The sequence below is a fragment of the Chiloscyllium plagiosum genome, chromosome 5 (assembly GCF_004010195.1).
Source record: "Chiloscyllium plagiosum isolate BGI_BamShark_2017 chromosome 5, ASM401019v2, whole genome shotgun sequence".
NCBI classification, from domain to species: Eukaryota; Metazoa; Chordata; class Chondrichthyes; order Orectolobiformes; family Hemiscylliidae; genus Chiloscyllium; species Chiloscyllium plagiosum.
Window position 1 is genome coordinate 63,003,160 of NC_057714.1, and position 21,649 is coordinate 63,024,808.

The 21,649-nt window shown below is 40.3% G+C and overlaps 1 protein-coding gene across 1 annotated transcript in view; it reads right to left on the reverse strand.

Moving 5' to 3' along the window:
* Positions 1–16,820, reverse strand: part of LOC122550257 (complex I assembly factor TIMMDC1, mitochondrial-like) — a 56,417-nt gene extending 39,597 nt beyond the window's left edge. The window contains 1 exon segment of the mRNA XM_043691010.1: positions 16,739–16,820. Within this exon segment, the coding sequence (XP_043546945.1) occupies positions 16,739–16,820 (82 nt within the window).
* Positions 16,821–21,649: the final 4,829 nt, after the last annotated feature.

Here is a 21,649-nt window from a genome sequence, read left to right on the forward strand (position 1 = left end):
CTGAAACCAAAAGAGAAAATGCTGGAAAATCTCAACAGGTCTGGCAGCATCTGTTAGGAGAGAAAAGAGCTGATGTTTCGAGTCTAATTGACCCTTTGACAAAGGGTTAGTTAGACTCGAAACGTCAGCTCTTTTCTCTCCTAACAGATACTGCCAGACCTGCTGAAATTTTCCAGCATTTTCTCTTTTGGTCATTGGATTATGTTAATTGCCCACAAGGTTTCTACCTAAAACCCCAAAACCAAACAAAAGAAAACACTAAAATAGAAAGAATTAAAGGGATCAAGTCAAATAAATTGTTTACACATAGTTATAGAAAAGGATGAGACTAGTCCTCGGGTGAAAGTGCTAAGTTGGTGAAGGCTAATTATAACTAGAAAAATAGGATTTGAACCAGCCGTTTGAAGATAAATCCACATCTGACATGTGGGAGTGTTTTGAAAGCCAGCTGAACAGAATTCAGGACCAGCATTTTCTGTGAGGATGAAAGATCAGGACTGCAAGATTTGGGAACCTTGGATGATAAGCAATTTTGTAAGTTTAGTTGAAAAGAAAGGAAGCATATATAAGGAAATTGAAATCAAATAAGATCCTTGATGAAAGCAGACAAGAACTTAAAAAAAGAAATTAGGAGGTGAAACGGGACCACGAGATGTCTTTAGCAAGTAGGATTAAGGAGTATCCTTCGGCATTTTATACATAAATCAGGAGTAAGACAGTAACTATGGAAAGGGAGGTCCACCCAAGGACAAAGGTAGAAATTTATGTCTGGAGCCAGAGAAAGTGGGTGAGGGCCTTAGAGAGTACTTTGCATTGGTATTCATCTCGGAGAAAGTCATGGATGATGGTAGGTTTAGAGAGGTGTTTGTTAATACTCTAAGACATGTTGATATTGAGAAGGAGGAGCTGTTGGGGGTCTTGAAAAACATTAAATGAACTACATGTGAAAGGGTTCTGTACAGTATTCTAGATGTTCCTTCCACATGGTTGCAGCAGCTCCTAACCTAATTTTGTTAGGGCTTGATAGAGGAGCATACTTGCTTTCCCCCTCCTGCTGATACTTCCCTTAATATTACCAAGCCCTTAAATCTCTTCCTTATTTGTGACCAGCTTGCGCTTTTCAATGAAGCACAGTGCTCAGCCTCAAAGAGGGGACCCTCCCTTTGTGTACTTCCTGAAGTTACTAACTATTGAGTCACAAAAGAAGCAGTATTGCCCAAATTTTCACTGCGCTATGGTCAATATTTAGTCCAGTATTCAGACTCTACTGCAACAATTTCTTTAATGTTAAGCTGCATCAAATTAAGAGTTGCCATTTTGTGAAACTTTTACTACCCTTAGGTCAAACTCTGAGCAAGATTTATCTAATGTGCAAGTTGCTTGGCAAAACTAGAGGAAATACTCAAAATTCAGTGCAAGCCATACTTGTCACAGGAATGCACAAAACCATTTGACTAGATAAGCCACTCTGTGGCTGCAGTTATTGTTCCAACACTGTTTATATGTGTTGCAAACAAGCTGTAGTAAACAATTTACATAAGGCAATTTAACTTACAGTAGAATGACTTGTGATATTAGATTAGATTAGATTCCCTACGGTGTGGAAATAGGCCCTTCAGCCCAACCAGTCCACACTGACCCTCCGAAAAGTAACCCACCCGGACCCATTTCCCTCCGACTAATGCACCTGACACTATGGGCAATTTAGCATAGCCAAATCACCTGGCCTGCACATCTGGACTGTGGGAGGAAACCGGAGCAGCCAGAGGAAACCCACGCAGACACGGGGAGAATGTGCAAACTCCACAAAAACAGTTGCCCAAGGCAGGAATTGAACCTGGGACCCCGGTGCTGTGAAGCACCAGTGCTAACCACTGAGCCACCGTGCCGCCCTTAATGAAACAAAAGTCTGTAACAGATTCATTAACAATCTCAATGGAACATAGTTAATAATATCCCACAAATAATGTATGTAGTTTTAAAATTAATAACATTTCTGAAGCCTGAGATATGTTTTGATGGCATTGCAGATTGGTAATATTATGTATTTAGAAAAAAAACAATAAACTGCACAGCTTTATTAACAACACAAAAGCTGCAGGTAAGCATAATTACTAGCAATTATTCAACTCACTATAGGGAACTGCAAGCTTGCTGAAAATTCCTTTGGAGAAAATAAACAGTTGGGATTTAATGTATGCATACTGCACTGTATAAAAGTCTAAATGATATATCTCTTATAAGGCTTTGGTAATAAGGATAAACAAAACAATTAAATATAGACATTCGCTTAACCTTTCTGAAGATGCAATGGGAATGATTATTTATTTGCTGCTAACTCGTATTGCAAGATTGTGGACACATACTTGGAAAATGTGCCCCATTCTGTCAAGAAAGGGATCATGAATGAAATACACAAATTTTCAACACCAACATACAAAACCTAACTGCGTTAAGGACTATAAAATATTTTTCTTCAAAGACATGGTTTTAAGAAATCTATCTATCTATACGGATGCCAGTGGACTTCAATCATCTGAGGTTGCTGGACTCCGATCAATTAAATCTGCAGCCTTTAATTGAGAAGGGTTTTATCATTTCTCAGTAGAGGCATCTAAAATATTACCTTAAAATTACAATTGTTCCAGTACCCAGATCAAAATCATTGGTATAGACATTTGCAAACCTTCTCCAAGATGAAATGTAGATTTTAATCAATAGCAAATTTCCACACTCACACTGGAATTTCCTCCTTAATGGCATTGTAGGTCAACCCACAGCAGGTGGACTGCAACTGTTCAAGGTGGTAGCTCACCACCACATTCTCAGGAGTAACTAGGGATGGGCAATAAATACTGGCCAGCCAATGATACCCACATCCCACAAATGAAAACAAAATCTGTTATTTTGACAATTCAGTATGTTGCTTTTGTCTTTCTCACTTGACACTGCTATGGACACTACAATCTTTAAGTATTTTTCTTTCTCCCATTGACTGAAAGAAAAGGTACCAATGACCATAATGTTGATACTTCCAAAATAAATTTGCAAAAAAAGAAACTGCCAGGTAAAATCTTAAGTTAACACTATTTTGTATATTCTACAACTAAAACTCATTCTGTACCGCATTTGCTGATCAAATTACATGAAAACAGACTTAGCAACATGCTCTCACAGTGCAATTTAAAACCCAAAAGGTATAGAAATAAAAGTAACAATCTCTCTTGCAACTTATGGCAAACAGCTGCCTGCTACAAAAATCTCAGATGTGAGCTCCAAACAAGTACATATTCATCCCTGACAGATGAATCATAAAATGTAACACATGAGTGGGAGACAACTTATAAGAAACTTTGACTGTTGTGCTGAACAAGTAGTTTCCTGCAATCACATTACAGCCTTTAAAAACACTTGCAACCTACTAAACTTCTGTCAATAATAAGCATAAAAAGTGAATAGAAAAGGGCTATTGTGGCACAGTGGTAAGGTCTCTGCATTTAAGCTAGGAGTCCTGGATTCAAGTCCCACCTGCTCCAAAAGTGTATAACAACATCCCTGAAAACGTTGCTGAGAAAAAAATATATAAATTGAATAAACTCTCAATGCTCCTACATTCCCGGTCTGATTACAGCATCCCACGTTAATACAGTATCTCTTTATTACAATACCTAGGTGGGAAGCATCAATTTTTATACCAGAGCTGCTGTTTCCACAATTCCAATTTGCATCAATAAGATCTACAGTCTATCTGAACATCGCCGTTCTGTCCCTTCTTATTTCAAAATATAGCAACAACACATGCGACTTTGCCAAGAACTGTTGGTTCTAAATGTGCAGGAATTATTTTTATCAGGTCACTTTATTCAATTCTATTCCAGATAATCTCTAGTCCAGACCAGTACCACTGTCTTACAACAGTAGCAATACCTTCCAAACATTTTCCCACTTGATCCCAATTAATTTTATTCATTCATAGGACTAGAGCATCATTGGCAAGCATAGTATTCTTGCCAACGCCTAATTGGCCAGAGGACAGTTAAGAGGTGGAGTCGATAAAGTGTGGAGCTGGAAAAAACACAGAAGGTCAAGCAGCGTCAGAGGAATAGGGGAGTCAACATTTCAGGGTCAGAACCTTTCCGTTAAGAGTCAACCACATTGCTATGGACCCAGAGTCACATGTAGGCCATAAGAGGTAAAGTTGGTGCTTTCCTTCCCTAAAGGATATTAGTGAACGCAACTTTTTTTTCTAACAATGGATTCACGGTCATCATTAGACTCTTAATTCCAGATTTCTATTGAATTCAAATTCCACTATCTGCCATGATGGGATTGAAACCCAAGTCCCTAGTCCATTTCTGGAGTCTCTGGATTAACAATCGAGCAATACAACTGGGCCATTGCCTCACCCTACACTCAAGACTTGACAATTGGTATAATTGCTATGACCACAAGTGACAATTATGGGGCAGAAGGGGTAAGAAACTGATTTTACACTAGCTTTTTGTAGCAGAAATTAGGTCTCATACACCTCATTAAAAAAAAGTGAGTGGTTTTTAAGAGGGTTGCAAGGCTGTTAAAACTTGGTCAGAGGTCCATGTCAGCTTTTATCGCCTTGGAGCTGCAACCCAAAGACCTCATCTTGCAGCTGCACTGTGGGTTAATTACCCACAGTTTTAGAAAAACATAAAAGCATATGAATTAGGACTAGGAGTAGACCTTTAGCCCTTCTAGCCCATTCCATCATTCAATAAGATTATGGCTGATAGGATTGTGATCTTAAGTCCATATTCCAAACCCCACCCTTCCTGCTCTTGGATTCCACATTTGTCAAGAAGCAAATACCTCTGCCTTAAAAATAGCCACTGATCCTGCCTCCACTGTTCTCTAGGTAAGAGAGTCCCAAAGACTCACCATCCTCCAAGAGGAAAGCATTTACACTAATTCCTAACTTAAATGGAAGACCTAGTTATGTTTAAAAGGTGTCCCAGTTCTAGCCTCTGCTTCAAAAGAAAACATCTTTTCATCCTATATCAGCTCAAATTTCCCTCAGGATCTTACACGTTTTGAGAAGATCCCAATTCTTGCAAATGGACATAGACCAGGCCTGGCCTGGCCTGTGCAGTCTAGCCTCTTATGATAACTCCTCTATCCCAAGTATCTGTCAAGTGAACCTCCACTCAATTGCTTCAATTAATATCCCTTATTAAATAAGAAAACCAAAACGGTGTACAGTACTCCAGATGTGGTCTCACAAATGATTTGTACAACTGTAGCGAAGTATCTCTCCTTTTGTATTCCACTGACCTTGCAATAAACAACATTTCATTTGCCTTCTTAATCACTTATTGGTCCTGCATATTAGCTTTTCGTGATTGTTGCCAGGACATCACCGTTCCTCTGAGTTCTACAATCTCTTTCTATTGAAACAGTCTGCTGCTTTTCTATTCTTGCTGCCGAAGACGACAAGTTTACATCTAACCACATAATACTCTATCTGCCAAATATGTAACCTATCAATATCATTTTATGGATTCCTTTTGTCCTATTCACAACTTACCAGGAGTGAAGGTTCATTGTTCCTTGCAAGTGGAAGTAGCAGGTAGATAAGATAGCAAAGAAGGCATTTGGTATGCTTGACTTTTACTGATCAGATCACTGAGTATAGGAGTTGGGAGGTCATGTTGCAGCTGTGTAGGACATTGGTTAGGCTACTTTTGGAACACTGTATTCAATTTTGGTCTCCTTGCTATAGGAAAGATTTTGCTGAATTTGAAAGGGTTCACAAAAGATTTACAAGGACATTGTTGGGGTTGGAGGATTTGAGCTACAGGGAGAGGCTGATTAGGCCAGGGCTGTTTTCCCTGGAGCTTCAGGCTCAGGGATAACTTTATAGAAGTCTATAAAATAATGAGGAGCATGAACAGGGTAAGTAGACAAGGATAGGGGAGTGCAAAACTAGCGGGGATTGGTTTAAAGTGAGGAGGGAAAGATTTAAAAGGATCCTAAGGGGCAACTTTGTCACACACATTGTGATGCATGTATGGAGCTGCCAGAGGAACTGGTAGAGGCTGCTAAAACTACAACATTTAAAAGGCAACTGGATGGGTATATGAATAGAAAGAGTTTAGAGGGATATGGACCAAATGCTGGCAAATGGGACTTGATTAATGTAGGATATCTGGTTGGCATGGATGAGTTGGATCGAAGGAGTCTGTTTCCATGCTATACATCTATATGACTCTATGACCTTCTAACGTACCTTTACATCAGCAGAAAATTTAAAAATAATTTGCACAGGCCAATCTTGCATGGCACTTGCAACACCTTGCCAACCGGAAAATGACCTATTTATATCTACTCTCTGTTCCCTCCTAGCAAACCAACCTTTATCCATGTTAAGAGGATTCCCTCTGCACCATGAAATCATCTTTTGTGCAGTAATCTTTAATGCTGTACCTTGTCAAATGCCTTCTGAAAATCTAAGCACAGCACATCAATTGGTTCTTCTTTACCTAGGTCCCCCACCACTTCTACAAAGAAGTCCAACAAATTAGTTAAATGTGATATGCCTTTCGTAAAACCAAGTTGACTCCATGGGATTGCATTGAAACTTTCAAAGCTCCCTGCTACAACCAGCTTAATACTAGATTTCAGCATTTTCCCCATGATAGATTATAAACTAATTAACCTACAATTTCCTTCTTTCTGTCTCCATCTTTTCTCGAGTCCAAGAGTTAAACTTGCTATTTCCAATCTGAAGCCCAGACCTATGACATCAGGTTAGTGATCTAAGAACAGTTTGATGCTCACAACAGTTTTGCCTTATTACAATATCCTCTCCCTTGGAACACAACAGCCAATCCTCCTTAATGTGGTTGACCAAACTACTTCAGGTAAGGTCCAGCTCATAAAACATATCTGAGCAGGTAACTGGTTATTTGCAACTCAAGTTTCAAGTAAAGTTTTAATTAGACTATGTATCTGTTGTTTATTCTGTTGGTTAGCTAGACACCTAGACAGTGACAAGACGTCTACAAATCAATTACACGGCTTGGCAAACATATCCACATCTATGACTACAAATCTTTACACAAACCTTGAGTTCTGCCAATATTTATTGCTAACTTACATTACCACATTTGAACTGCCCATTGAAAAGTCATGAAACCGTGTGAAGCTGCTGGAATAAGTTTCCTCCTACACCAGCAAAAGCAGACACTTTACAAGGTAAACCAAAAAAACTGCGGATGCTGTAAATCAGAAACAGAAGTTGCTGGAAAAGCTCAGCACGTCTGGCAGTATCCAGATGCTGCCATACCTGCTGAGCTTTTCCAGCAACTTCTGTTTTTGTCACTGTAAAAGCAAAATGGAGGGTTTCCTCCGCAACAAATGGTGAGCTGCAGAATAAAGCTTGAGGTTGAAATAATACTAAATTGGATTGCATATTACATAGCACAGTCTGAACCTTTAGTCAGGCTAGATGAATTGTCTTTCCCTGTTCCTTTTGCACATAAGATTTATACAGTTAAGATTTGTAGTGGGAGGAAGAGCTGCAGGTAAGGAGACAGAAAACCATGGATATTTATCAAGAATGATGAAAATCACACATTATTTCCCTTTCTGATTCGAAAAATTGTATTTAATCATCACAAATCCTTCTTTAAAAGTACAGAAGCATATCCATTTCAGAGGTCCATATTTGTATTTTTTTTAATAGTCTAAGCTCAAGAAGTATGTCCTCTTCTTGAAATAGAGAGCTAATTTGAACGTTTGCTACCGTGAAGAAGCTAGGTTCCTGCCCTTTGCCGGTTATCCTCCCCCTACACCTGAAGGACTGATTAAGGCCCCCTAAATACATGTGCAGCATTTCAGCACATGCCGATTATTCTTTGTAACCTTTGTGGGTAATGGGAGGCTAGTTTTGTAGCTGCTGCACCATCTGGGGCAAGATTGGATTGCTCAACAGACTGCAGAACAATACGTGGAACACACTCCAAATGTGATTTTGGACCTTTATAGTCACTATCAGATGTACATGTATTTGGAAAGACAAGGACTGATTAGGGATAGTCAACATGGCTTTGTGTGTGGGAAATGATGTCTCACAAACTTTGTTATTTCCTCAAAAACTCAATAAAGAGGATTGATGAGGTGCAGAGTTGTAGATGTGATCGATATGGACTTCAATAAGGTTGACAAGGTTCCCCATGAGAGACTGATTAGCAAGGTTAGATCTCATGGAATACAGGGGGAACTACCATTTGGATACAGAACTGGCTCAAAGGTAAAAGACAGAGGATGGTGGTGGAGGGTTGTTTTTCAGACTGGAGGCCTGTGACCAATGGAGTGCCACAAGGATCAGTGCTGGGTCCTCTACTTTTTGTCATTTATATAAATGATTTGGATGCGAGCATAAGAGGCACAGTTAGTAAGTTTGCAGGTGACACCAAAATTGGAGGTGTAGTGGACAGCGAAGAGAGATACCTCAGGTTACAACATGATCTTGACCAGATGGGCCAATGGGCTAAGAAGTGGCAGATGGAGTTTAATTCAGATAAATGCGAGGTGCTGCATTTCAGGACAGCAAATCTTAGCAGGACTTATACACTTAATGGTAAGGTCCTAGGGAATGTTACTGAACATAGACCTTGGAGTACAGGTTCATAGCTCCTTGAAAGTGGAGTCGCAGGTAGATAGGATAGTGAAGAAGGTGTTTGGTATGCTTTCGTTTATTGGTCATAGTATTGAGTACAGGGAGGTCATGTTGCAGCTATACAGGACATTGGTTAGGCCACTGTTGGAATACTGCATGCAATTCTGGTCTCCTTCCTATCGGAAAGATGTTGTGAAACTTGTAAATGTTTTCTGAACCCTTTCAAGGATGTTGCCAAGGTTAGAGGATTTGAGCTACAGGGAGAGGCTGAACAGGCTTGGGCTGTTTTCCCTGGAGCGTCGGAGGCTGAGGGGTGACCTTATAAAGGTTTACAAAATTATGAGGGACATGGATAGGATAAGTAGGCAAAGTCTTTTCTCTAGGATGAGGGAGTCCAGAACTAGAGGGCACAGGTTATGGGTGAGAGGGGAAAGATATAAAAGAGACTTACGGGGCAACGTTTTCACACAGATTGGTACGTGTATGGAATGAGCTGCCAGAGGAAGTGGTGGAAGCTGGTACAATTGCAACATTTAAGAGGCATTTGGATGGGTATATGAATAGGAAGCGTTTGGAGGGATATGGGCCGGGTGCTGGCAGGTGGGTCTAGATTGGGTTGGCATATCTGGTCGGCATGGACGGGTTGGATCAAAGGGCCTGCTTCTATGCTGTACATCTCTATGACTCTGTATTTATAGACTACATGTATAAAACTCTGAATACGGTTAAGCTGGATGTGCAGACAGCAATAAATTTGTGAAAGAAGAACAAAGAACATTACAGCAGAGCAACAGGCCCTTCGGCCCAGCAAGCCTGAGCCAACATGAGATGCCTGTCTAAACTAAAAACCTTTCACCTTTACACAGTCCATATCCCTCTAGTCTCTGCCTATTCACCTATATGTCAAGATGCTTCTTAAATGTTGCTGTTGTATCTACCTCCACCCCTTCTTCTGGCAATACATTCCAAGCACTCTGTGTGAATACACCTTTGTGTAAATACTTGCCTCTCAATCTCCTTTAAACTTACCCTCTTTTATCTTAAACTTATGTTCCCTCGTAAATGACATTTCTATGCCGGGAAAAAGACTTTGACTGTCCATTCTATCCATGCTTCTCAGAACATTGTAAACTTCTATCAGTTCGCTCCCCAACCTTAGAGTTTGTCCAATATCTCCACATGTCTAATATCCTCCAAACGAGGCTACATCCTGGTATACCACTTCTTTAGCCTTTCCAAAGCCTGCACATCCTTCTCGTAGTGTGCCAAGCAGAACATTTCTAATATTTGAAACATGGGTGAATGAAAATTCTATGCAGCTGCAACATGCCTTGCCAATTTTCATACCTACGCCTAGACAATGAATGCCAAGCATTCTTATGCCTTTCTGACCACCTTATCCACTGTCAGTAAACTATGTAATTATATACCTAGATCCTTCCATACATTGCTGCTACTAAGGGTTCTGTCATTTACTATATAATTTGCTCCTGCATTAGATCTTCCAAGATGCATCACCTTGTATTTGTCCAGATTAAATTCCATCTGCTATTTCTTCACCAGTCTCCAGGCTACAACCTCCAGCTGTATCGTCTAGCAATCCACCTCATTATCCACAGCCCTCCCAAACTTTGTGTCATCAGGCCACCTACATTCTCCTCCAAATCACCTATATATATGCGCACACACACACACGCGCACACAAGTAACAGCAGTCCCAGCACTGATCCTTGCGGAACACCACTGCTCACAGATTTCCAGTCAGAAAAACACCCTTCCACTATTACTCTTTGCCTTCTTTTACCAAGCCAATTTTATATCAGCCTACCATGAGTGATCTTGTTAAAGGCCTTGTTAAGTCCATATAGGCAATATCTATCGCCCTGCCCTCATCAATAATCTTTGATACTTTCTCAAAAACATTCAGTCAAAGTTGTGAGGCATGACCTTCCCCGAGCAAAGTCATACTGCCTATTGCTAATAAGTCCATATTTTTCCAAATTTGAGTAAATCCTATCCACAAGAATATTCTCCAATAATTTCACGACCACTGATATAAGGCTTACTGGCCTGCTGGGCTGTCCCTGCTGCCTTTCTTAAAGGAATTCTCCAGCGCTCTGCTGTGACTAAAGAGGATACAAAAATTTCATACAAAGTCCCAGCCATTTCCTGACTTGCCTCCCTCAGCATTCTGCAATGGATCCCATCACATCCAGAACAGTTGTCTACCTTAATGTTTTCAAAGCACCTAACACCTCCTCTATTTTATACTGACATGCCCTAGAATTTCAATACATCCCTCCCAAGACTCACCATGCCCTTCTCCTTTGTGAATACTGATGTTAAGAATTTGATGACAACCTCACCCTGCAGGTCCACGCATAAAAACTCTCCTTGGTCCTCAAGTGGACCTACTATTTTGCTCCTTAAATATATAAAAACACTTTTTAGATTTTTCTTAACCTTGTTTGCTAGAGACATTTCATGGCCCCTTTGAGTCCTCCTAATTCCTTGTTTGAATTCTTTCTTGCTATTCTTGTACTCTTCCAAGGGCTGTCTGTCTTTTTCTCTTGTCAGAGCCAAAAATTATGGAGCTCCACACATTTTGACTGACTCTCCAGTATCTGCAGTCCTCACTTGCTCCTTTTTCTCTTGTCATCCAAGGTTCCTGAATATTGCCTTCCTTATGGTTCATTTTCACAGGCACACGTCGGTCCTGAACTTGTACCAACTGACCTTTAAAAGATTCCCACATGACAAATGTGGATTTATTGTCAAACAGCCATCCTCAATCCACATTCGCCAGCTCCTGCCTAATATTTTCATAGTTAGCCTTCTTTCAAGGACTACTGCTATCCTTATGGGAGAAAATGAGGAACATACTCATATCCTTATCTACCAGTAACTTAAAACTTATGGAACTGTGTTCACTGTTCCCAAAATGATCATGAGGTCTTGTATAGTCTCTTCCCTGGTTGGGCTATTTACATATTGCTTCAAAAAGCTGAACTGGAGCTATCTAATAAATTCACATCCATCCAACATCCTGGCATCCCAGTCAATATAGCAAAGCTGTGTGTGCTGACAGCATGGGTTCAATTCACGCCACAAAAAAACTATGTTGTTTTTACATTTTCCATAATGTCTCCACTTATCTATCCCTTTATTATCATCTGGCTGTTGGGAGACCTGTTGTACAATCCAATCAAAGTAATTGCACTCTTCTTATTCCTGGCCTCACTGAATGATCTCTCCAAGGTGTCCAGCCACAGTACAGCTGTGATATTCTCCAGAGTTGACCAACTCCCCAGCCCTCTCTATCTTACTTGAAACATCTAAATCCTGGAATGTTCAGCTGCCAATGTTGGCCCCCTCTCAATCAAGTTTCTGTAATAGCTACAACATCATAGTTATCTATATTAAATTAAGCTCTAAATTTATCTGCCTTACTTGTCATATTCCTCACATTAAAACAAATACACTTCAGACTGCCAGTTCTGCCATGTTCAGTCACCTTTCCCTGTCTGTTCTTTCTCTCAGTCTTACTGTCCTTAATCTCTGACTCCTCCTCCATCATTTTACCTGCTGATCCACTCCTCTAGTTCCCACGCCCAACTTCTGCCATACCAATTTAAACCCTTCCCACCCTTGCACTAGTGAACCTCCCTGCCAGGATATTGGTGCTTTTCCGACTTAGATGCAACCTGTTCTTCTTGTACAGGTCCCACATGCCCCGGAAGACATCCCAATGATCCACATAGCTAAAGTCCTCCAGCAGCTTGTTAGCTACATATTTTACTGTACTGTCTTTCAATTCCTAGCCTCACTGGCATGAAACATAGGAAGTAATCCAGAGATTACAACCTTGGGAGGTACTGCTTTTCACATTCCTACCTACCTCCCTAAACTCCCTATGGAAGATCTTATCTCGTTTTCTGCCTCTGTAACATTAAAAGTTATGTTGTTGTTCAGCAACCAGATCAAATTTTTTACATGCAAAATGCTGCGTAATTGACAATATATTTTGATCAGCAGAATCCTGATAGCAATTAATTACTAAGTCATAATCTACTTACCAATCAACCTGAACCTGTATAAATTAGGTTACAAGTGGATTTCCAGTTTTAGCCTATCAGAGAATATCATCAATGAGTAATACAGGTTGTGATGTTACTTATATGCTGCTTATTGGCTGGAAGCTTAGTTTGCAAAGCTGTGTGTGCCGACAGCATGGGTTCAATTCGCGCATCGGCTGAGGCTCTGAAGGACTCGTCTTCTCAAACCCTCCCCTTGCCTGAAGTGTGGTGGCCTTCAGGTTAAATCACCACTAGTCATCACCCTCCAGTGAGAGCAGCAGCTCTCTATGGCCTGGCAAAACTATGGTGACTTGACTTAATGCTGCTTATTTCCTTTTTAATTATTTTCTGTTGATTCACACAGCAAAAGATGTGAAGACAATTTCTAACAATCCATTAAAGAACAATGTACCCAAAGCAAGTGCTTAATTGAAAAATGCAATTTGCTGTCTGTCAATACAAAGACGTTTAAAACAACAGGAAACTGTGGTTAACATGTATATGACTCAGTAAGTCTTCCGAGAATAGAAAAGGTAAACGTTCCACAACAGTTGCTGTCAAAATGATGAACCTTTTTTATTTACAAAACTCCCCAAGAAAACATTCACATATTTACACCACTTTAACTTTGAAAGTAAAATCATTTTTATCATAAAATGATTTTTTTCAAATCACACCAGTGCAACATCTTGAAGAGAAACAATGCTTCAGAAAACACCATTAACCTCAGTTTTCAAAAGAACTTGTCAGTTGAGAGCTACTCAGATTGACACCTTGTAATTTCATTGCCAGGGGCTCCACATTTTATTCTCAACCAACATGAATCTGGCAAGAAGTCTTAATTAAAAATATAAATGGATTTTGTATTGAAGTTTAATGATCAAACTTGTACAGCTAATTACTTAATGATTAATACACTGTATGAAAGTGCAGTATGACACAATCCCAATGGTAAGTCTCAGTCACAGTGACAAGAAAAATGATTATCTGACTGGGAAAAAAAAGTTATCAAAGAAAGGAAACCAGATTAGGGCACCACTAAGCCAGATTACTATAAGTCCAAGGGTGGAATTTGTTGAGGTTTTGGGGATCCTGCTTGCCAGTTGGCATGCCAATGAGTGACCAATGCTGCCTCTTTTCAGAAAGGGCCAGTGAACCCCATGTAATTCAGGCAGTGGTGAGACCATCAAGGACAATCTAGACCCCGAGGCTTACACAGCCAGTCAGAGGCTAGCAGCTGTTATGCTCATCAGCACCACAAGGAACCTGTGAAAGCGTGCAAGGAGGACACTCACCGGATTCCCACAAAAGGGAGCGCTGTTTCACAGGATGGGCATTGCAAGGAGAGGAGTGAAAGGGTGTTGGCAGCAAGGTGTTAGGGTTTATACTTGACCCCAACCTTCCACAGGTGTGCCTACCTCTGGTTTCACTGCCATGTGCTTGGGAACAACTGACCAACCTAGGAGGTGGATCAGCAATCATGCTATTCAAATAGGGTTCTGCACCTCAGAAGTTGTTACTGATTTGTAATTAACACTTTAGGTTTAGGCTTTCTGGCAACTAAAGGGAGTCACAGCTGCATCAGGTAAACATCTTCTCCCAAACAGCTTGTATTCCAAGAGGAGTTCGAATGATTCTTCACCTTCTTCAAACAAGCCTCCCAGGATCCATCTCCTTCCCTGTAACTTCCTAATGCCAGAAAGTAATCTCCTTCCATCATCATCACCACATTTCGAGCTCTCCCTTACCATGACTGCCAAACATTTTGATTGCCGTGGGCCATTGCAGATGCCAGACAGAAAAATTGTAAGTCAATTTTGATGAGGTCATGTTACAAGGGGTACTGACTGTTGACAGACACACTTACTCTCTCACCTTCTCCCCACAAATTAGAACCACGTCAGAAAACACAAATATTCTATTAATTTCTGAAAATGGAAAATGACTAATATTAATTGCTGCTAGATCGAGAACGTATCCGATAGTGTTTCACATGTCTTCAATGCGTCTGCATCTCACATCAGTTTACGTTTAAATTCATTAAGCGAACTTACTTAACAAAAAGCAAATATCCAGATTTCAAAAAGAGGTTTCAAAGAGAGCCAGATATATAATGAAAATACTGGGTGTGGACCTCACTCATTGACCTCTTGTACTGAATAAAATTCCTGACCAAAGTAATTCTTGATCACATCTTTCAACATTAAAAATCAATCCTACCAATGACTGTGAGGCACAAGCAATGTCTTGATGGTGGAAAGATTCACTTTCGTTGCCAAAGTAGCAAATCAGTTTACAAGAGGAATTGGTAGAGGAATTGAGTTCCGGAGTCCTGAGGTCATGATGCAGTTGTATAAGACTCTGGTACGGCCGCATCTGGAATATTGTGTGCAGTTTTGGTCGCCATACTATAGGAAGGATGTGGAGGCATTGGAACGGGTGCAGAGGAGGTTTACCAGGATGTTGCCTGGTATGGAAGGAAAATCGTATGAGGAAAGACTGAGGCACTTGGGGCTGTTTTCACTAGAGAAAAGAAGGTTTAGGGGTGACTTGATTGAGGTGTACAAGATGATTAGGGGGTTAGATAGGGTCGACAGTATGAACCTTTTCCCGCGTATTGAGTCGGGTATTACAAGGGGGCATAGCTTTAAATTAAGGGGGGGTAGATATAGGACTGAAGTTAGGGGTAGGTTCTTCACTCAGCGAGTCGTTAGTTCATGGAATGCCCTGCCAGTAACAGTGGTGGACTCTCCCTCTTTATGGGCATTTAAGAGGGCATTGGATAGGTATATGGAGGATAGTGGGTTAGTGTAGTTTAGGTGGGCTTGGATCGGCGCAACATCGAGGGCCCAAGGGCCTGTACTGCGCTGTATTCTTCTATGTTCTATGTTCTAAGAGGTCCTCACTTCACAGCTCAAACCAAAACCTCCCACACCATTATCCTATTTGCAATACTGCCTTTCTTGCGTACACGATTGGATTTGTTCCTTTGGACAAAAGTTTTGGAGTTGATTTTTTTTAAGATTAAATGAGAGCTATTAGCGTTGTTGGTCAGATGGGTGTCAGGGATCACTTATTGGGATCAGCATCCAGTGATGCTCCATGATGGCCAAAGCAAAGTATAGGCCAATTTAAGAAATGCCAAGTGATCCATTGCAGAAAATCAGGCTATTGCAGCAGGAATTAGCTCTCAGTTTGACATTTGCTCCCCTAAACTATTGCTGCACTTCGCACAATTCTGTGATAGGACAGTAATGTAGAACTAAAAAATTGATGCAAACAGAATTCATTTTGACTGGGTGGTTATAGTAGCTAACTTTTCATTGGTCTAATCAATATAGGAACAAATGATGATCAGTTTGGTTTATCACACTGTCCTTTGGAAAACCCCAGTAAAGCCCTGTATTCCTCCACCAAAACAATTTTTACTGCCTCTTTATTTGGAGGATTATGGTAACTGAAATTTAATTAGCCTAATCAACTCAGGAGATCAGGATGATAATTTTGGTGCATCACACTCCACATCAGAAAGGTCCAGAAGGACACCACAAAAAAAAATGTCTATTGCACACAAACACACAACTTATCCATTCATAGCAGATGAGGGTTAGGGTAGGGGGAGGAGTTCTCATCATTGCAGCTACACATACATTTTGGTTTCTCTACATGCACCAAATGGGTTATGCAACAGATATCTGAATCAGGGCAATGATGTATAAAATTCATGTGGAGGCATCCCATTGATCCTCTTGTCAGGGGCCTTCATGTCCCCATGTTTGGAGGATGCTGTTTAAATTTTTGTGTGCACTGTGACTGCTGAATGATCACATTACTGAAGAGCTGCTTTGTTTCTGATACTGCCCACACAGGCTCATTGGAACTGTCCCAGTGGATTCAGACATGGAAGCTGTAGCAATCCTGTGTCAGCTGCAGGAAGGGTTGCTACAAACATATATCTTGAAGCCCAGCACCAGCATCAACCTCCAGTGAATCTGGAGCCACTCCTTACCTTGGAGCTTGCAGCCATAGATGTCCTCGTGCTGCGATGAAAATGCAGAAGAACCAGTCGTTTGACTTCCGTGGAATGCCATGCAGATGAGAGAAGGGCACTGGCACGATGCTCTGTGCAGAGGTGGCTATCAGAATGCTCTCATGCTGTCCATGTATCTGTAATGCAATACTGTCTTGCACTGGAAAAATTGGCCTTCCACATCAGGTTGTGTCTGAGGCTCTGCACAAATACAGTTCAAACGCAGAATGATTGATCCTCAGAATTTCCATGCAGACAAATGCACAGAGGCTATGGGATGGGTAATGGGATCTACGAGAGGTACATTATTGTTCCAATTAAGAACATGAGGATGTTCTTCAAATAAAACAGCAATTTTGGCATCTGACAGTGTAACAACATTGGCTACAGCAATGCAGGCTGGATTTCTTGGCAAATCTCGTTCAATAAAACTGAGTTGCACGAAGCCAGCTTTCACAGACATTTTCTTTCTTAATTCTCTCATGGGATGTGAGCATTGCTGGCTGGGCCAACATTTACTATGTATTCTTAGCTACCATTGAGAATGTGGTGAGGAGCTGCTGCCTTGAACCACTGCTGCCTCTTTACTATAGATAGACCCACAATTTAGTTAGGCAAGGAGCTCCAGGATTTTGACCCAACACTCTACAACCCTGAAGGAATGGTGATATCAGATGGTGACTGACTTGGAAGGAAACTTGCAGGTGGTAGCATTCCCATGTATCTGCTGCCCTTGTTCTTTGAGATAGAAGTAGTCATGAGATTGCAAAGTGCTATTAAAGGATCTGTGGCAAATTTTTGCAGTGCATCTTGTAGATGGTAAAAGATTGTTGCTACTGAGCCTCAGTAGTGGAATGCTTATGCGATGTGGTACAATCAAGTGAGCTGTTTTGTCCTGATATAATGTCAAGCTTCTTGATCGTTGTTAGAGCTGTACCCATCCAGACAAGTGGTGAATATTCTATTACATTCCTGACTTGTGGCATGTAGATGGTAAACAGGCTCTGGGAAGTCAGGATGTTAGTGACTTGCTGCTGTGACTTGCGCTTGTAGCCATTGTATTCATATGCTAGTCCAACTGAGTTTCTGGTCAATAGAAACCCCAAGGATGTTGACAGTGTGGGATTCAGTGATGGTAATTCCATTGAATGTCAAGGGGCAACAGTTAAAATTATCTCTTATTGGAGGTCATCACTGCCTGCCATTTGTGTGACACAAACATTACTTGCCACAACTCAGCTCAAGCCTGTATACTGTCCAGGTATTGGTGCATTTGGACATGGACTGCTTCAGTATCTGAGGAATCACGAATAGTGAAAATTGTGCAATCATTGACAAACATTCCCATTTTTGACCTTACGACGGATTGCAGGTCATTGACAAAGCAACTGAAAATTTTGCTCCCAGGACACCATCCTAATAAACCACAGAGGCGTCCAGATACTGAGATGATTTACCTCCAACAAACACAACCATCTTCCTTTGTATGACTCCAACTAGAGGAGAGTTTCCCCCAATTTGCATTGACTCCAGTTTAGCCAGGACTCCTTGATGGCACACTTCGTCAAATATAGCCTCAATGTCAAGGGCTGCACATCACACCACATCTCTGGAATTCAACTCTTTTGTCCACTTTTGAACTAAGATTGTATTGATGTCAAGAGCGGAGTGGCCCTAGCAGAACCCAAACTGGGCAACAGTGAACAGGTTATTGGTGAGCAAATACTGTTTGATAGCACTACTGATAACAACTTCCATCAATTTACTGATGACAGAAAGTAGACTGATGGTGCAGAAGTTGGCAAGTTTGGATTTGTCCTTTTTGTCTAAGCAGGGCAACATACCTGGGCAATTATCCACATTGTCATGTTGATGGTAGCGTTTTAGCTATACTGAAATTGCTTGGCTAGGGGTGCAGCAAATTCTGAAGCATAAATTTTCAAAACCATTGCTGCAAAGTTGTCAGGGCACATAGCTTTTGCAGCATCCAGTGCCCGTTTCTTTAAATCATATGGAGTGAATCAAATTGGTTTAAGAATATCTTATGTGATGCTGAAGACTACTGGAGAAGGCCAAGATGGTTCATTCAATTGGCACTTCTGGCTGAAGATTGATGTGAATGCTTCAGAGTCATCTTTCACTCTGATGTTCTGGGCTCCCACATCATTAAGGATGGGATATTTGTGAAATATCCTCTTCCATAGGACTGAAAATATTACTCAGACCAGAATTCCCTGTTCAATAAACCAAAGAATTATGGATGCTGCAGATCAGAAACAAAAACAAAATTGCTGGAGAAACTCAGGAAGTATGGAGAAAGCAGAATTAATATTTTGAATCCAGTGACCCTTCTTCCCAACTGCAAGTGCAAATGCAGCTCCTAAGCAGTTCATGCCATTTTGTAGATGTAAAGTTTCAAACAGATGGAAACCTTAACAACATCCCTCATTCAGTCTTGACAATTATATGTCATAATGGACATTATAGGTAGGATAGTTATCACTCACACAAAGTTAGAACATCATGTTTTGCTAAGATGACTGGTCTCTTCATTTTCTCTCCTATGGTTATAGCTATAATAACATTTGTTCACACGGCAGATGATATATTTTTACAAATGCAATAATGTATTTATAGGATAAGAATGTCATTGGCTGGGCCAATATTTATTGTCCATTTCTGGTTGCCTTTGAGAAGGTGGTGGTGAGTTGCCTTCTTGAATCGCTGCAGCCCATTTGCTGTAGGTAGCTACACAATGCTGTGGAAGAGGGAATTCCAAGATTAACTACAAAACATCTCTAAAATAAGTTTATCGGTCGATCAAACATTTAAAAATAATGTATAACTTCCAGTTGAATTTATATTTCATATATTGTTCATTGAGATGGCTTCATGGTTTAGCTTCATTTTTGAGTATTCCTGTGGTTTAATGGATTTTATCAAGGTTTTAAACCTTTGAGGTGAACAGTTCAGTGCAATAAAAAAGGGACCAAATAATATGCCAAGGAACTAATGACAAAGAAAGACCATCCCGTGGTGTATGCCAGAGAGCAAAGGGCACTGGCATCCACCACAATGGATACTGGGTTTAGGGAATTCATGGAATTTCTCTGGAATTAATGGAAGTTTCTTAAAAGAAAGTTTAGTTTCAGTTTATTCTAAGACTCTCAGTGACAGAAATCAAATGAAGAAAAAAAGCATCTAGTGACTAAAGAAATTCATCAAAAAGAAATCGGTGGCAGCTGTACTAACCTGAATCTGAACATGAAGCCTTTGTTACTGTTAACTCTTCATTCAGGTTTTACTGTTTGTAAGGATAGTGTTGGGATAAAAGAAATAGTGTGAATTTGAATCCTTTTCTGATGTTTGTTGTGAAACCTTTCCAAAATTTTCTTTAGTTTCATGTGATATAATTTATATTATTCTTACCAGGTTTCACTCTAGGATTTGTCCTGTCCAGTATTTACATCAGCTGGGGTCATAATACAAGGAACCCTTGTGTCATTGAGCTCAACAGAAATATTATTGCATGTCCTAATTCTAATATTCTGTGGTCCCAATATATTCCTATGTAAAAACAACGTGTTTCTGGATGCAGACTAAAAGTGGGAAAGAATACTGCTTTAAACCAAAGAAACCATAGAAGAAAAGGTTTGCAGTTTTAAAAACAATTTACTGAAACACATTCTAAGTTTGATCTACAATACTGCCTTTTTTCAAGCAGTGATGGGGAATTCTAGACAGAATGCCACTGCTTGTGAGCATTCTAGTTACACAGCTTCTAACCTGCAAAGAAAAAAGCCTCTTAATCTCTCTTTCTGCCCTGCTCATATTTGGAGAATAGAATATCTCTTGGTAATTATACTCATTCACTATTTTCCTGTAAACTGCAACCTCTGTAAATTTGCTGCTGAAAAGGAAAAGGGTAAAAAAAAAACCTTCAGAAAACTGAAAGGGAATTCCTCAAGCAGTGAACAGAAGTCTGAGAATTTATCCACTAATTTAAGTAATTAATAAGGAATCCGAAAGACTTGATAGAAAGCGTAAAGAAACCCTCTGACATTTTTTTCTTCACCACCCATACTATTTATGTCTCAAGTTATCTCTGTGTGTCTGTTTGTATGATCTTAAAACAAGGGTAGAATTCAAGTTGTAGAGTCATTAGTTAACAATTCATAGTCCCTTCTCGCCATTGGTTAAAATCATCTAGGAGAAAGTGAGGACTGCAGATGCTGGAGATCAGAGCTGAAAATGTGTTGCTGGAAAAGCGCTGCTGCTGGTCAGGCAGCATCCAAGGAGCAGGAGAATCGCCGTTTTCGGGCATGAGTCTGAAGAAGGGCTCATGCCCAAAATGTCGATTCTCCTGCTCCTTGGATGCTTCCTGACCTGCTGCACTTTTCCAGCAACACATTTTCAGCACTGGTTAAAATCAATTTGATTACAATAAATAGTGATTTTGTTGTTACTGAGAAAAACCAGTATGCCTATTCTTTTGGCCTGAATTAGACAGTTAGGTAGAATTGGACTTCACAGCAGTTTTATCAAATGTTCACATTTGTGACAACTCCAGGAATAGTAGGCTTATTTTCCAGTGCACTACCCATGAGTCATTACACTTGATATTTCTGAAGCAGTGGAAAAATACTATGCTGACAGTTGGTGTACCTCAGGCTAAACTACCAAGTCAAATTAATTGTGAGAAGTCTAAATTACATTGAAGAAATAACAAATTAGTAAACTAGATAGCAATGTTACTTCTGGAACAAAATAATAATCATTTACAGTTTTACTTGACATACAAGTATCTGAGTTTGCAATCTTTCTTACCACAAATGATCCATAAATAGATGCGCTATGAATGAACTCAATTCCAAGTTCAAATAGCTATAG